The sequence below is a fragment of the Atractosteus spatula genome, chromosome 3 (genome assembly GCF_055471065.1).
Source record: "Atractosteus spatula isolate fAtrSpa1 chromosome 3, fAtrSpa1.hap1, whole genome shotgun sequence".
Taxonomy (NCBI): domain Eukaryota; kingdom Metazoa; phylum Chordata; class Actinopteri; order Semionotiformes; family Lepisosteidae; genus Atractosteus; species Atractosteus spatula.
The window spans coordinates 35,021,615-35,038,707 of record NC_142708.1 but is presented as its reverse complement, the minus strand read 5'-3'; the positions used below and the strand labels follow the sequence as shown (position 1 = coordinate 35,038,707).

The 17,093-nt window shown below is 37.7% G+C and overlaps 1 protein-coding gene across 1 annotated transcript; it reads left to right on the top strand.

The window, feature by feature from the left end:
* The first annotated feature begins 2,141 nt into the window (after positions 1–2,141).
* LOC148837754 (E3 ubiquitin-protein ligase DTX3L) lies at positions 2,142–7,406 on the top strand. Its single transcript, XM_088911214.1, has 4 exons — positions 2,142–2,236; positions 3,450–4,481; positions 6,205–6,422; positions 7,298–7,406. Exons 1-4 carry the CDS (start codon positions 2,213–2,215, stop codon positions 7,365–7,367), a joined length of 1,344 nt encoding a protein of 447 aa, XP_088767340.1. The 5' UTR covers positions 2,142–2,212; the 3' UTR covers positions 7,368–7,406.
* The last annotated feature ends 9,687 nt before the right edge of the window (positions 7,407–17,093 follow it).

Below are 17,093 nucleotides of genomic sequence, written 5' to 3'. Positions count from 1 at the left end.
GAGCCAACTGACTGGAACTCGAGCGCTCTGGGTCAGAGGAAAAGAGAAAGTGAAAGAAGGTGGTAATTCATGGATAACCGGTCAACGGGGCTTCATCAGTCCGGGCTGGTCAATAATGGAAAATAGAAAGGAAAAATTAATTAATAAAGAACTAGCTGGCTGAGAAAGGATTGGCCTAGCTGGTCAGCAAAGAAAAACAACTGGTGAGGCGCGTCAGTCCTAGGAGAAACTGGTTCATTGCATCCCTGGTGAAAAGAGGGAAAGGCTGGCCTGGCACAGTGCCAGCCCTGTACAAACTGCTCAACACAGCTGGTCGGTCGGGATCAGGGAGGCTTGACATCGGGATGGAACTGACTGGTCAGCCCCCTGAGAAAAAGGGAACAGCACAGGTCTTGGAGGGCAGCCCTTATGAGTAGCAGGAAAGTCAGTGAACAAAGGAAGAACCACCACTGACACAGCTGTGCTCCTTTTCAAAGGTCTCATCTGAGAGGAGGGGTCTCACCCACCAGTGGTGAGGCAGAAAATCCCCACTCGGTCAAATTCTGAGGTCAAATAAAGTGAATATTGGTTTACATAATAGATGCTGTGTTGTCAAGATTGTTCATGTCAAACTGCTACATTAAAAACATGGCTGCCATGAGTCTGGGTAATTTGCATACTTGATTATGTCTTTGTGGAACAAGGTGCCAGATTCATGAAGCTTCATGCAGTCTGAGAATGTGGAGCTAAACTTGATCAGTCAAACAGGCTCTTTTTGAGAATTCAGTAGTTTAAAGACTGCTTATTTAAAACCACTATGTTTTGGTCTCATAATTTGGCCACCATATTGGACTGGCTAAAAAACATTTAAATAACAGTTTCTCTCAAAGCATGTAGCCAAATGGAGCTAAATTTGGTTAGCCTAGACTAGAAAAGGTTACTGTTTCAACATTATTCAAGGAAAGCTGCTTCATTAAAAACATGACCAACATAAGGAAATAAAATGTTACGGGTGCTTAATATACATATTGTTATGTCCCTTGTGAGGGAAATTAAACAACTGTTTTGAAAACACAGTTGTTTGCTTTAAAATCACACCTTGGATGGTGCAAATTACTGTATCTTATGAGCTACATCCATATTTTAAAGAAATACACTTCAATTGTTTGCTTTTTCTTCTCATTCTGTAAAATGTTTTCCTTTTAAGCATATATCATTTATTATGCAATACAAGATCTTATTTGTGGGTGGCATGGTGGTCCAGTGATTAGCATTTCATTTCTGGGGCCCTGAGTTCAGTTCTGGACTTGGGATGGTATCTGCATGTTCTCTATGTGGGTTTTCTCCAACTGCACTGGTTTACAACAATCCTAAGACATACAGTACATGTAGGTTAATTGGCTTCTGGAAAAATAGGTCCTAGGGTGGGAGTTTGTGTGTCCTGTGATGGATTGGCATCCTGTCTAGGTTGTATAGGATAGACTAAGGCTCTCCTGAGACTCTGTATTGGACAAAGTGGTTAGAAAATGAATGGGTAAATCTTTTTTTTTTCCAATAAAAGACCAACAGAACACTCTCATAAAAAAATATTTTATTATTTAGTAATAATGCTGTATTTACAAAGTACAAGTGAGAGAAAATGGGTTGTTTTTGTCAATGGTTTTATATCAGTAATAAAAAAGTACTTGGGAGAAAACCGAAAGAACAATATATTTTAATAAGTAGTTTATTTTATAAAAAAGGGTTGTACATAAACACTTTAAGGTAGTTTGTTGAACGTTGACTATCTTACAATTCTGAAACCTTAAAACTAAATTTCCAAAAATAGTTTTTTTTCATTATTATTTTGTGGACTATGTAAGAAAAAATAAAGTCTCCTATACCAGCAGGAATGGGTTAAGGTATTTTGAATAATTCTTTAATATTCGCACCTCCCTCTAACTCCACCTCCTCTTCAACTAAAACGAAACTAAAAGTGTCACTAGAAACGAACTCCACAAGTGTCCTTCAACCAAGCATGGCAAAGGCGGACACGATTTAACAGATTACATTTTTTAAACCACTGACATGGCGAGAAAATTGTTGTGTCCGAAGAATATCAAATCACATTGAATCTGAGAAGTGACGTATATGACTATGACCGCCTATTTTCGATAAATATGTTTGTATATTACCATTAGCAACAGTTAACGACACCGTTTCAAATACTGTGAAGTTTATTTCCACAAACATCATGTCCGGCGGAACAGTAATTGAGGTACGTATTTACCAAACAACGAATGTTTGTCAATTGGTAATATGAATATGGCGTTTAGTACAAAGACAATTGTGTACATTTCTAGCATAAAACATTTGAAACTTTAAGAAGATACCATGAGCCGTATTGGCAGCGTTTTCCGCCAAAATACATTTAGTGCATTTAAAAAATAACAAAAACAACATAATAATAATATTGAGAAAAGAGATTAGATTTTTTGCATGGACTATAAAATGAGCATCCTGCCTTGACCTGAAACTTTTCAGGAATAAATCATATGTAGTAGCTTCATGAAAACTAGAAATGTAATTTTTTAATGATTTGTTAACAAATTGAAAATCAGTTTAGTATTTTTTTAATGTTGAATGAATGTATGTCTGATGTAATGGAAGTATTTTACATAACCAAAACATTATTTTTTTAGCAGAAGCTGTAGAAAAGTAAAAAAAAAAACTTTTTAGATTTAGATGTCTGTTAAACCTTTGGATTCAATAAAATGCATTTCTGTTAAAGATTGATTAAATCTTCCCAGTATGAAAATATATTTCATACGAAGGGACAACTATTAAGTCAGAAATCATGGCTTTACAAAATAAAGGGTGTAATTAATGGTTCTTCGTGCATGTTTTGATTTGTCCCCTGTTCAAGGTTGAGGTTAAAATCTCACGTTTTTAAAGTACAACGTTTTATGTTGGAAACTGAATACGGCATTGATATTATTACAGTAGTAGTAATTATAATTCCCAGCCAATTGCAGATAATACACAACCAAAGAACAGAGTACAGTGTGATTCTGTATGATTATTCAATTATTTATAGATTGTTATTATATTAAAATCTTTAAAAGGTTGAGAAAACAACACTGTACAATATCACATTTAACACCTATACACTGTAAAAAATCTTTAACATTTATTGAACTTCATAGACAAATGGAAATGTCTCTATACATATAAGTATACAGTATGCCCTTATAAATTGTTTATATATTTCTCATCTTGTATATTTGCGTTTTTTGTATTTCCTGCATTGTTTGCATTCAATTTTTTCAGGACTTTTACAGATTTTACTGAAATGGAACATGAACAATTAATGTGAAACACAAGGTTCATGGTCTTTATGGCCATAGGTTTGATAAAGAATGGCCTTTTAATGATATTTATAATTACTTTGGTTTTTTAACAGTGCTCTTTTTTTTAACATATTCTTATAGATATTCCCGTTCATGACTCTGACTGTTGATCTGGCAGTCTTTGAAGATGAATATGAAGCCCAGGACATAATTAAAAGACACCAACAGCTTTCTGTGAAAATGAAGGGGGACAAGTGTTTGGAAGTTGGAGGCTCATATGAAAAAGTGGAAGAATTGTTTGCTAAATTTTGCAAGCTGAAAACAATAAAACCTTTTCGTGCTACCAAACATCCACCATATACTAAACCTCAACGGCCTCCTCATTTTAGCCAGGGGGAACCAGTTGAGGTTGCGGAACCCATTATGGAATACATTGAAGAAAAATATTCCAAGGAACTTGATGACATCAGAGGTCATAATGTTATTATACAAAGAAGTAGATCTAGCAGCAAGATGCTTATTGATTTTCAATCTCTACAGCCTAAAAAAGGGACTGATTTTGAATGTCACTGTGTCAGGGAGAGGTTTCTAACTTTGTATCAGAAGATTGCAACCAACCTCCAAGTTAAAACATACAATACAGACTCGGTCTGGAAAACCCATTACAAAAACTTTGAAAAGGAATTTCCAAAACTTTCCATTTACTCAAGAAGGGATACCATTACAGTGACTGGGAGCTTCATTGACATAAGAAGGCTGGACAAGCTCTTACAGGATGGTGAGACTCACACAACAAAGACTCACACAGGCAGCAAAATGCTTCCTAAAAATCATCAGTTGTTCAGGTCAGGGGATAGTAGCTTAAGTTCACCTCCCGTCCAAAACCACCAGAAAGCCAAGGAAGATACTTGTCCAATTTGTTTGGAGTTAATCAAGGAAATAGACAAGACAATATTATCACGCTGTCAGCATGTATTTTGTAAAGACTGCTTAAAAACTGCCTTTGATGTAAAACCTTCCTGTCCAATCTGTGGTATAATATATGGGAAGCTAAAAGGGACCCAACCTGAAAATGGTAAAATGGATGTTACCATTTTGGCATCATCTCTACCAGGAAATGAGATGTATGGTACAATTGTAATAAAATATCACATTCCAAGTGGGATCCAAGGGGTAAGTATAAAGATTTATGTGAAAGATTTAAAAATTCACATTTTAAATCCTGAGGGACAAACAGGCAGTTTCTGTATAGATGTACAGTACTAATATGTACTGTATAATGAGCAGATTCTTGGGCTTTTTTTTTCAGTATTCATACACCCACATGTTTTGGATAACTATATAATGGTTAGATTAATCAGATGTCAGATGGCACAGCAGAGTTTCAGCAATGTTAGCAATTCCAGCCTTATTTGCATTAATCAGAAGGTTGGAAACAATAGGAATTTGTTTGCTGTATTTATGTAAGTGTTGAAAAGAAAACAGTACACTCGTTTAAGGTTTTATTGTTTTAACAGACAGTATTTAGATACATTTAAATTCACGTAGTCCTCTCCAAGCCCTAATAGGAGATTAAACTAACCTCATCTGAGAAATAACATGCAACCTTTGTCATTATTATTAAAAAAATCAGCATTCAATATCTTTGTGTGAAAAAGTAAGTGCACCTCTTGATTCAGTAACCTGCAACATCCCCTTTAGCAACAATAACTTAAATTCCCGTAAGATTTCTGTAAGAGTTGATCAGTCACACATCACCTGGGAGGAATTCTGACCAACTCTTCCTTAACCCTATCGACTCCACCGACATCCCCTCCAAACTGCAGTGTCAATTCAATTCTAATGCACAGCAGGCCCAAACCATCACCCACAAACAACTGTGCTTGATGGTTATATGACGTTCTTCTGGTCAATGGCAGCATTTTCTGACATTTTGCATTATGGCCAAACAACTCCACTTTTTACTCATGTGTTCAGAGCACATTGTTCCAGAAGTTTTTTTTTTCATTCAAGAGCTACTTAGCATCTTACACTGTGCTACAATGTTCTTCTTGAAGAGCAGGGGTTTCCTTCTGGCTATCCTTCTATGAAATCCATTCTTATTCAGTCTTTTCCTAATAGTGGATATTTACCATAGCAAGAAAGGCCTGTAGATCCCTAGATGTAGCTTTGGGCTTCTTTGAGACTTCAGGGAGTGATGTACAGTCAGATCTTGGAGAGAATTTGGTAGGATGGTCACTCCTGGGTAGATTGGCAAAGGTCTTGAATTTTCTCCATTTGTAGATTATCTTTCTTCCTGCATCAACTGAAAAATCTGTTTTCTCATTCAGTGTTATAGAGCCATTATTGCTTGCATTCTCGTAGCTTCTTTAACTGTTTGATTTGGCAACTCTGTCCATTATAGAATGAAAATCCTATTTAATTTTCACCACAGTGTCCTTGGGTTAGGAAGCATGTTAACCTGGAGGAAAAATTAGATTTACCAAAGGCTGTTCTTAAGGATTATGCAGGTTAATTAACTTATTTTACTGAGGAACAAGTAAAGGTTTATTCTATGCTGAAAAGAGAAGAAAAGAAACACAGCTGTGGAGCCTTCTTCAGGTGTGAAGAATCATGTCTCTCATTTCACATAAATGTTAAAGATTAAACTGCAATTGATTAAGTCTTAGTTAAAAAACAGTACACTAGTATGGCTGTGTTTGTCACTTTAAAGAAGAAAGACAGCTGTGTAAACAGTTAAAGAATTTTAATTGTTTTAACTTACAGAATTAGATATTTTGATGTGAAATTTAAAGAGTTGTGTGTCCCCAATATAGAACAGTCTATGCTCTTGTGTAATTCAGCTACTGATATTCACTGAGCATGAGGATTCTAATAATACTTTTTTTTAACTTAGGAAGAACATCCGAATCCTGGCAAGAGTTATGAAGGGGCCACCCGAACAGCCTATCTTCCTGACTCTCCAGAGGGCAAGAAGGTTCTGAAGCTTCTTCAGCAGGCCTTTAAGCAGAAACTAATTTTCACAATTGGAAGATCTTCGACCACTGGTAGAAGCAATGTGGTTACGTGGAATGATATTCACCATAAAACCCACATATATGGTGGGCCAACTAAGTAAGTACTCAAAAAGAATTTTCTTTGATCATTCTCTCATCCTAGCGTTAGTCCCGCATCAGCAGGGTCTGCTTGTCGGCACGCCCGTCTCCATTTGGTGGTTTGAATCAAATCTTTGAGCTGACGTTGCCATTAAATGCAACCAAGAATACTCCAACCGGCGCGTCGCTCCGCCTGCCGTCGGAGTGGGGGGGGGGAGGAGAACAAAGTAATGTAGCCAATTCATAGAGGGGGATTATTAGGTGGCATAGGAAATTTAGCCAGGACGCCAGGGTTACACCCCTACTCTTTTTTTTATGTTTTATGTCTCATCCAAAAGATGGCACTTGTTTACAGTATAGTGTCCCCATCACTATACTGGGGCATTAGGACTCACATGGACCACAGGATGAGCACCCCCTGCTGCCTCACTAACACCTCTTCCAGCAGCAACCTTAGTTTTTCCCAGGAGGTCTTCCATCCTGGTACTGACCAGGCTCCCACCTGCTTAGCTTCAGTGGGTTGCCAATTGTAAGTTGCAGGGTGACATGGCTGCTGGCACAGGGTAAAAGATATTAAACTGCTAAAAATATCATTACAGCATTAGAGCAAAAGAATTTAAAATGATGTATTGGTTAACATTAATAATGCAAAAGTTGGTTTTGAGAATGTTTTATCCATTTACTTTTAATCTAAACAAGAAAAGAAACTTAAATCCTTTAAAATAAAATAATGAATCACATATATTAAGTGCATTGTATTTCAGAATTCAGTCTTGTGTAATATTAGGAACCATCCTAAACTCGTTTAGGTTTATTTAGTTTTTTTTTATTTTGGATCTGCAATGTTCTTTATTTGAATCTTTAGCTAATGTGTGTGATCTTTTTTTTATTCAGCTATGGATATCCAGATCCTGATTATCTCACCCGTGTCCAAGAAGAACTGAAAGCCAAAGGAATTTACTGAGGACCAGTGAAAAAATAAAGAATAACTGTTCATACAAAAGTGACTGCCAGCATGGCATCATAGTGGTTTTCAGTTTCAAGTGTTTCATTTTTATCCTTAGGAATCTTAACTCTTTCATGTGAGTCTCCTCTTAGAGAACTTTGCATGAGTCTCTTCCTTCTAGGTTGGTCTTCATGTGGCTCTACTCACTAGATTTTCAGTAAACCCCAGGCACTGGAGTACTCAAATCAATTAACTCCTTATCACACAGTTGTGAATCTTCTGTTTAATTCAAATCTTCACAGTCACTTTTCACCAAGCACCAGACCTTCACTAACTTTTATGACCACTAACTTTTCTGGCTGATCCTGTTTAGTAAGGGAAGCTTCTCTACAGTACTTTCCTGACACGGCAGCAGCTAGATTACCGTTTTCTTTCTTGTCTCACACACTTAGAGACCATCTGTCTGTTGGTGTTAATGTGCAGGGAGTAGACAGGACTCAACTGCTGCCAGCTCTTTCCTCTTGCTCAGCTGTGGGAAGAAGAAGGTACACTGGTATCTTGCCAAGTGATGCCCTAATTCTCCAGGTACTAATGCTTTCAGTCAACCCTGTTCCTTAGCAGTACACATCATTCCCATTGTTCCTGGCAAACAAACATGCATCCCACTGTCCAGAAACTGTGATGCCCTTTGACAGACTGCTTGTTTTTTTTCTTTCTTTTGATGAATATGAAATACTCCAATATTTCCCTCTACGCTTCTGGTATGTGTGTATGTGATATGAATGAAGTGTGAATGATACTTACCTTTTTTTTGTTTCCCTAAAATCACTGCAGTGTTTTCCCCGTTGGAGTATTGTATTGTGTTGATCAAGATGGCCACCAGTCACTTTTCCTGTTTGTAGTATCCCACAAATAATCTTAGAGGGAAAGGTTACTGATGACCCATCTATAAATAACAAATGTAAGGTTATTTGTTTTGTTTAAGTGGATATATAACTCTTGCATGACTCTGTTTAAATGTATACGTTTTTATGGATGGTTAAATACTTTATTTTGATCAAATTGCCCATCTCTGTTATATGAACAAGTAATAGGTTTATTCCATGCTGATAAAAAGAAGAAAGAAAACACAACATTTCGGCCGTGGAGCTTTCTTTCTTTTTTTCAGCATGGAATAAACCTATTACTTGTTCCTTTGCAGCCTATGCATGCTGACGCAGCTACCCACCTGAACTACTACATCTCTGTTAAATGTCTGTTAAAAAACATGAGCGGGTCCCTTTAAGAGGATGGTCCTTGGAGAGGAGGGGCTATAAAAGGGACTGGGAGAGCTCAGTAGAGACAGGGTGTCTTGGAGAGAAGGTGTACAGAGAGTACTCCTGTGAGGGTTTTTTGTTATCCCTATTTTGATGGCAATAAATCCAGTTTTGTTTGCATTTGCAGACTGCTGTTTGGGAGTTTCTTTTCTTTTGAGCCAAACCTGGTCGCTTGGCAGGTGACATGCCCCTAAGTACAACCAAAGCTGTGTAACCCTGCCCAGGTCTGTTGCCAGAGCATTAACTCACTCCCTCCTTCCATAATAGAGGCATATTAGATATAGCCTGAAATTCTCTTCCTCCCAGCTGGTCTCATAAGCTAATTAATTGGCTCAGAGGAGTGGCTAATTCCATGCAGAGCATATCCTTTCCTTCACTTGCAATTTCACTCCATCTGAAAGGCAGTTACTCTGTCACTCATTACTCACTTATTCATTACTTCATTCTGCAGGCTATGCAGGTTGGCTAGAGGTCACACCATTGGGCATTTTGCCCATAATATGCCCAAAAGTTTTGAGTCACAATGGTAGCATTGTGAGAAAGCCTATACAGTATTACACTATATTTCCACCTCTCAGGATACAATACTTAAATGTATCAATATAAAATCAGCAAATTAGTTTTGACTTAAAAAGAGCATTTGTCTGTGAATGGCAGAAAATTGCTCAAATATAAAATGAAAGTTCATTACTTCTGAGCCTCCCCTTTGGAATACAGAGAAAACTGCTATCAGTCAACTTTAAAAGAAAATCAGTTATGATAGTACACTAAGTACACTGTTCACTGCTGTTATTCCATTTAGTGCTTTAAATGTAAGTAAAAGGATTTTAAAATCAGTATATCTCAAGTACAGATGCATCTGATATTTCTATTATTTATTTCTGTATTAAACTTAATTTGTAACTCCATTATAACTGTTTTACAGTAGACAATGTTGGATTAATAAAGACAAACAAAAGTAACTCAGCATCCAATGGAAGGCAAAAAATGTGATTTTGGAAATGTTTAAGTAAGAAAAACAATTTTGTATTTCTTATAACATGTGAGAACCTAAATCAAAACTTCTATGTTATTCAAGTTTAGTTGGAGTAGTAGCTCCATCAGTCTCCGATGTGTATTGTTCAAGGTGAAATATTAATCATATTGTTATCTGCTGTTGAGAGAATAGAAATCATGAAATTATATCCTGAAAATGTATCTTATAAATATACTTGTATTGTGCTGTTTATATCTAATACTAGTTTAATCTATTTTATTTAAACATACTTCAAGCACATGAAAAAATTTAAGCTACAGTACATGCCTGTAAACACTGGTATACATTATACAATGCACATGTACAGTGAGGTACAGTGATATGAAGTAGCACATATTTCAAAATAAGTAGCATTTTATTATGTAGTATATTTTGATTTATATGATAATACTTGTTTCAGCAATATGCTTCAAAATTCATGTATGAGGCATTTGGGAAGAATGTTATGGAAATAATTAAATGTTGCTATAATGTAAAATTTTACGTTTTAAAATACTGTAGATTTGGTCAGCATTTAAATTGCACATTTTATAGTATAATGCAATTTTTATTTAAACTGCTAAACAATAAACAAGTAGTTCATTGGAATTCATTGGAAATAAACACCTGAAAATATGGTAAATACGTATGAAGATCAGTTTCAACTGTAATAAATTCTAAAATATATTTTGGAAAAATGCTCTTGCAAAATAAAACTGTAGGCCAAAAGACCTTTTATATAGATACAGTATATATTTTTAATCAGAACTTTAATGTTCAACAAGAATAATTTTCTGGGCAAAATGTGTCAGCATAATCTGCAAACAAAAAAAAACTATATACAAGTATGACTTGAAACAGAACTGATTACATAAATATTACCCCCTTTGCTATGCAAACTGAAATTACTTCAGGTGCACACAATTATCATATATTGATAAGTCACACAGTTATTGTAGTTGCATGGCCTCTGTTGTACTCTGTGTGCAATAATAGTGGTTTATGTGATTTACGAATAAATATGCCTGTCATTGTAAAATCCCACAGTCATTGAATTAAATCATGATGACCATATAGCTGTCAAATCAACAAGTAAATGAAGTTGTAGAAAAAGCACAGATCGGCATAAGAATATAAAGAATTTCAAAGACACTGAATATGGCTTTGAATGCAGTGAATTTGATCATTAAGAAGTGGAAGAAGAATCGTATGAGTCAGACATTGACTTGAGGTTGTCCCTCCAAATCCAGAGCTGGGAGGAAAGTTAGGTGGAAATTGAACATCGGTGTCTTTGCAAGAGTTAAAGTTAAATTAAGATGTCCTAGTTGTTTCACAAAATTTACCCATCTCAAATACCACATAGTTTGTAACAAAATATTAAAATTATAGTACACATGTGTGGTAAACGTTTTTGTGGTCATTTAAGACATAGTTCATGTCTACTGTCAATCATGGTGGTGGCAACATTATGCAGCAGGTTAGTTGTAATAAGCAGGGATAGGCAGCTTGTTAAGAATGAGAGCAAAATGGACTGTACAAAGTACAAGGACACTTCAGATGAAAACCTGAAACCAGAATGTTGTTTAAAAATGCACAGTAACTCAAAGGAATAGGGTAAGCAAAGGGTAATAGCTACCTTTGAGTGGCTTAACAAGAAAAAATAAATATCTCTTACTGACCCAGTCAAAGTTATGACTTGAATCTGATAGAAAATCTTTGGCAAAGTCTAAAAATTGTGTTTCAGAAAACTCCAACCAATATATCTTGAGCAAATTTGCAAAGAAAAATTGATGTAAAACACATGACCCCAGTGTGCAAAGGTGGTAGTGACTTACCCAACAAAAATCACAGCTGTAATTGTTGCAAATGTGCTTTCAACAAAAATGTACAGGGGTTAAAACTGTGGTAATATGCAGTCAACAATGGTTTTTGATTTTTCTTTCTAGTTTTTTTCTGAAATTTAACTATTTACCAATTAAAGTGTTCAGTTTCAGTATTTAAGTTTTCATTAAAATATTTGCTGCAAAAAATGTCATCATTAGGGAGGAGAATACCATTGCCAGGCATATATGTATATAAATGTATATTTTGCTAGTCTAAAATATGTATAATATGATAGCAGAATATGGTTAATTATCCTTTTTGTTGACTTTTATAACTTCAGGTTTTCATATTGGGAAAAATCTATATGCTGCATGTACAGTTTAAGCAAGCTTCCTTATATTGCAGAAGGGCTCTATGGAAATGTATGAACTTTAAGTGCTAATAAAATTATTAAAATGAAAGTCAAGATTGCAATGTGTGGTTCTTATGACATGCCGAGGATGGCATGCCAGAGCAGTGATCTTTTAATATGTAGGTCTAGGTAGGTAAAACACTCAAATACAGCCATAAATTACAAAAACTATTCTTATTAATAGTGAAAGAAAATCATGAACACAAAACAAAAGCTTAAGCTCTTATTCGAACTTCTAATCACTTCCTTCAATTCCTGCTTTCTAACCAGGCAGTTAAGTTGCTTACTGATTTCCAAAACAAATCTCTGAATCTGTTTTAAAGTCCCTCTCTGAGAATCTTTCAAAAGCACAGTTTTCAAAATTTAGTCTTTCTCTGAAAGTTACAAGGTTACTTTAAATGTTTAAATTTCACCAATGTAAATGTTTCTTTCTAAAAATTCTAAGGAACTCACATATTAAAGGTGTCTATTCCATCTGCCAATCTCTAGGCTCCTTCTCCCACGGCTGCCATGCAGTGCAATGGATCTGTCCTCTGTCACCAGACAGCAGATGTGTTACCGCAAACATGTTTTTATAAATCGTCACCTGACCGACACATCTGAATGAGGGCAGCAAGTCATTCCTCACAGCTTTTAAATGCTTAGAAAATGTCCATTATTGTGGTTATCTGTATTGCAATTTATTTGTTTATGGTATACTGTATAACAATACTGTATTACAATAGCTGACCATGGTGTTATTACTGGAATATAGAACTGAGCATCAGAAGAAATGGATTGCAGTTGCAACATTCCCGAATTTAGTGGAAAAACCACAATACAGTATTTTATTGAACACAAAGTATAGGTAAATTATGCATTTATGAACATTTATCATCAACAGTGTGTCTTGCATGATAGTTATAGGTGAGTTGTGTGTGTAGTTACCATTGAAAATATAGAGGGATTCTGTCATTCTCCTGTAATATTAAAATATAATATATTAATGAAGATTGTAAAGCTTGGACAAGCATGTGCTTGTTTTTTGGTCTCTCAGTCTTATATTCCACATATTGAATCAGGTCATCTGCAGATGTGCAATGGTGCTTATAAGTAGTTATACCATAACTACACATAAGCATAGTAGTCCATACCATAACTGTCCTATTCCCATCATACACAAAGCTCTCAGAGGCACTGCCTCTCAACTGGGCTAGGCCCTCAGAGGACCGAGCGGAGGAGAATTAGTAGGTTAGAGCTGCTGAGAGCAATGTGGCCAGGGTCCCCTCTGGCTCATGCTATGAGAACCTGCCCAGAAGGGTGGTGGCGCTGTCATCCTGATATCGGGGAAGTGAGCTTCACTTACCCACAGAAGGTGGACTCTTTCTGTCCTAACACCCGTGAGGACAAACAAATTGTGTGCCGATGCATCATAAAAGAAAGAAGAGAAAAGAATAGGAATGGAAGGTGTAGAGTGTACAGTATTTGTGAGCCTGACTGCACAGTGGAGAGGAAAAAACCATGCCAATTCAGGGGAAAACCTCTGGTGGCCCTTGTGGAACAGATGCCCCCATTCTGGGCATACTAGCAATGGATAATGAGCAGCTGAAATGTCTAAGGGGACAGTGTGGATACAAAGGTTGACTGCAGAGGAGGAAAACAGCACAGTGTTTTAATAACTTGAGTATCCAAGATTGCTTGGGCGGCGGAGGTGGCGGCTCAAAGAATGAGGAGTGTAAAACAGAGGGTTTATACCAACATTGGAGATTAAAACTGATAGTTTTTTGAGAAAACCAATTCCTGGTTACTGAAATGTACACAACAAAAGGGATCAGTTAAGAACAGCATAGAAAAAGAAAGAAGTGGGAGTCTGGGATACAAGACAAGTCATAGAGTCAAAGACCCGATTCTGGAAAACGGGATACAGAGGAACCGGTCAATTCTGCAGCTCTTAAGAAACTTAAAAGGGCAGTCAAACACATTGCATCCATAAGTGCATCCTCATAGGAGGTAAAACAATCTCAGGATGGAAGATGAAATGAGGAGGATGTCGGAAGAGACAGGTTTCCTGGAAGAAACAATTGGAGGTGCTGTCTTTGGATTCCACGAAGTGTGAGATGGATTGCTGGAATAGAAAGCAGTGTAGAACGTACAATACACTGGAGCATGAGGTGGAACTGAATCCCAGAGAGGTAAGTTCTTGTAGCACCTGGAGGAAGAGTGAGAATAGTGAGGTTAAATGGAGAAGGCGGCGGCTGGTGGAATGGACAGTAGTTAGTGTGTGCTGTCCAGGCAGAAGAGTAGGTCACGTAGGTACTGTAGATGGAGCTAAAGCAGCAGACATGCAGTAACATGTCGATTGAAGCTGGGTGGAGAGATTTAATTTGAGCCAAATAGAAGTTGAAGAAGAGAAGGAGCTATGTTGGGCATCAGGTTGTGGAATTTGGGTATCTGCAAATGGGAAAGTGCGTCCAGTCCTGCAGCATTGGAAAGGCCAGGGGGGTGTTCAGCTCTGACGAGTAAGTTATTTGTACCAGAATTCATGGTGAGATGGTGAAAGAGGCTTGAAATCAGAAGGGGGGTTGGAGGATCTTCCTTTATTGATAATGAAAACAGTGGATTTGCTATCACAATGAAATATAATTGGTTTCCCATCAACAGGCATCCCCAGCAACTGCAGGCGGCAGGGTAGAGTTCCTGAAGGGCTGAGGATATTACATGGAGAGAGAGCTCCTCGATTTGAGAGGTCCAGAAACTACAAAAGCATTGTGCAAAGCATACCTGCAAAACTGACCGGAAGCATCAGTGAAGAGAGACAGATCTTGGGGAGCAGAACAGCAATCATTGTAAAACATAAAGAGGCCATTTCAGTGGCAGAGAAAAAATGATGCCACATTCTAATAACTAATAAATGTCCCAACAAGGACAGCAAGTAGTGATAGAATTCGAATTCTGAAAATGAGAGATGAGGGAGCAAATATGAGGCAGCTTGTATCTAAAGTAATAAGGCTCTTCTTGCAGGAAACCTTACAAGTAGCAATATCAATAGGGTTGATCTGGTATGACGAAAAGGAGGCTCTAGGGCGGGGCCAATGAGAAATCCTTTTCAGAGCTCAGCTTGAATCAAGACGGCAATCATCTCTGGTTCAGCAGTAGAAGAACGAAGGTTAGTTCAAGAATAAGATGAAGGTGGAATTGAAGACAGGCCAGTACAAAATCAATTTCGTAGGCTAAAAGGTACTTTACAACAGGGGGGTCTGGAAGATCCTAAAGAGTGAGTTCCAGGGCGGGAATACAGATGGGTGTATGGACATTTTGCAGCAGCGGGACAGATGAGTCTAGAGTGGGCAACACTGCAAAGTTACAAATGTGCAGATAGGGGCATAACTTAGCTGGACAGGAAGAATGGTTAAAATTATTACAAATCTATTTAGACTAAAAAATTTAATTGGTCATCTATATTTGACCAAACATGAGGAACAAGATGGAGGAACAGAAGAATGAATAGACGCAGGAAATGAGGGGGGTCAGAGAACAGAAGAGGTGGAGGAAGAGGCACAAGTGGCAGCTCTAGAGCAGAATGAGCTGGAGTGAGCTGTAGAAGCGCAAGTGTGAGCCACTAAAATCTGGTGAAAAAGGTCAGTATCAGGAGAGGACCTGTTGACAATACGATTATACAGCAGCACGGATAGCCACAGCTTTAGTTGAAAAGGCTTTGTGGTATTCATAAAACAAAGAACCACCACAACCAAAAGTCCAACTCCTGGCGCCTGAGAGGGTGGACAGAACAGATGACATGTCTGAAAATAGAGAAAGCCAAAATAATTTATTTTTTTTTGCCAAGGGTTCAATTTTTGAGAAGACGTGGGTCCCAGGATTTTAGGGTTAACAGCAAGATCTCTACAATCCACTAATCAGTAATCAATAAATTCAGAGCTGGCTAATAAGAGATAAACAAGATTGACATCTTTACCTTCGAGAATCTGGCAGTGGTAATGAGGAGCACGAGCATGAAGATGAAAAGTAGGTGCAGCCGGAGAGCCTGAGGCAGTACAGTGTAGGTGTGCTGAGGGTGAAATTTGACACAGGGATGGGAGAGGGAGACTGGAGACGGTTGGGGCTGATGTAGGAGGCACAGTTGAAGTGAAGGAACTTTCAAGTGTATGCAGACTGGAATTGATCTCGGTTGCAGAATGAGAGAGGGGTTCGAGAATTTAAGAAACCTGCTAGGAAAATTTGATGAGAAATGTTATCGACTAGAGAGCTGGGTGGCTGTGCAGCAGGAGGAGAAGGCAGAGGAGCTGTCCAATTTTCAGAGGGCAGATCTGAAGAACCTGCAGTGGAGAGAGAAGGAGGAAGGACTGGTTCAGCTGAGATGGAACTACATAAAAGTAGAAAAGGGCCTAGACAGTCAGACTGAAGTGGAATAGGAATAGATTGGTCGAAAAGTGACTTGAGGAGTTTAGAGAGAGGCCAGTCCTTTACAAAAGATGAGTCACTATATCCGTGGTGGTGCAGTGGCATTTTGAGTGGTGTAATCCAGGAGGCTGGATACGAGAAGCAGAAATGTCCGCGACCGGCGAGAGAGGTGGATTACATTGAATCCCAGGAGGGTGACGGGGCAAAACAGCAGAAAATGAATAGAGAGAATCTTCAAGATACTGAAGAAGAAGGTCATTCGAGGGTGGCAGAGAATAGGCATGCAAGCCAATATAGGTCTGGTGCTCAGAAATCAAGAAACTTGAATTAAAAACTTAACTTAGATATGTGTGTTAATGAGGTTCAGGTTTAAATAGGAAAGAGAAAACTGAATGACAGAGAAAGGGGAGGAGCACCCCCAGCTTCTCCCCCTGAACCTTGTCGGTTTCAATTTCCTGCGCAGATATCTGTACAGTTCATGCACTGTCTTTTGTAAAAATGATCACAAAGATGGAAAACAAACTCCTGTCAATCTTAGAGAGATTCCTTGATGTGCCTCATTTCATGATTTACTGTATCATTAAAAAACTATGTTTGGCTATAACTCCCTGACATGTTAGAAACCGGTGGTCGCAGAAACTTTAGACAGCAAGTGCCATTTCATTCAATATACCACTGTCAAGAAGGCCTTTTTATTCATAAACATGGGACACTGTGTTTGTGTTTCTTGCTTTTCACCAGGCTTAAAACTCAGCAGGATCAAACACCTGGTCCTAATC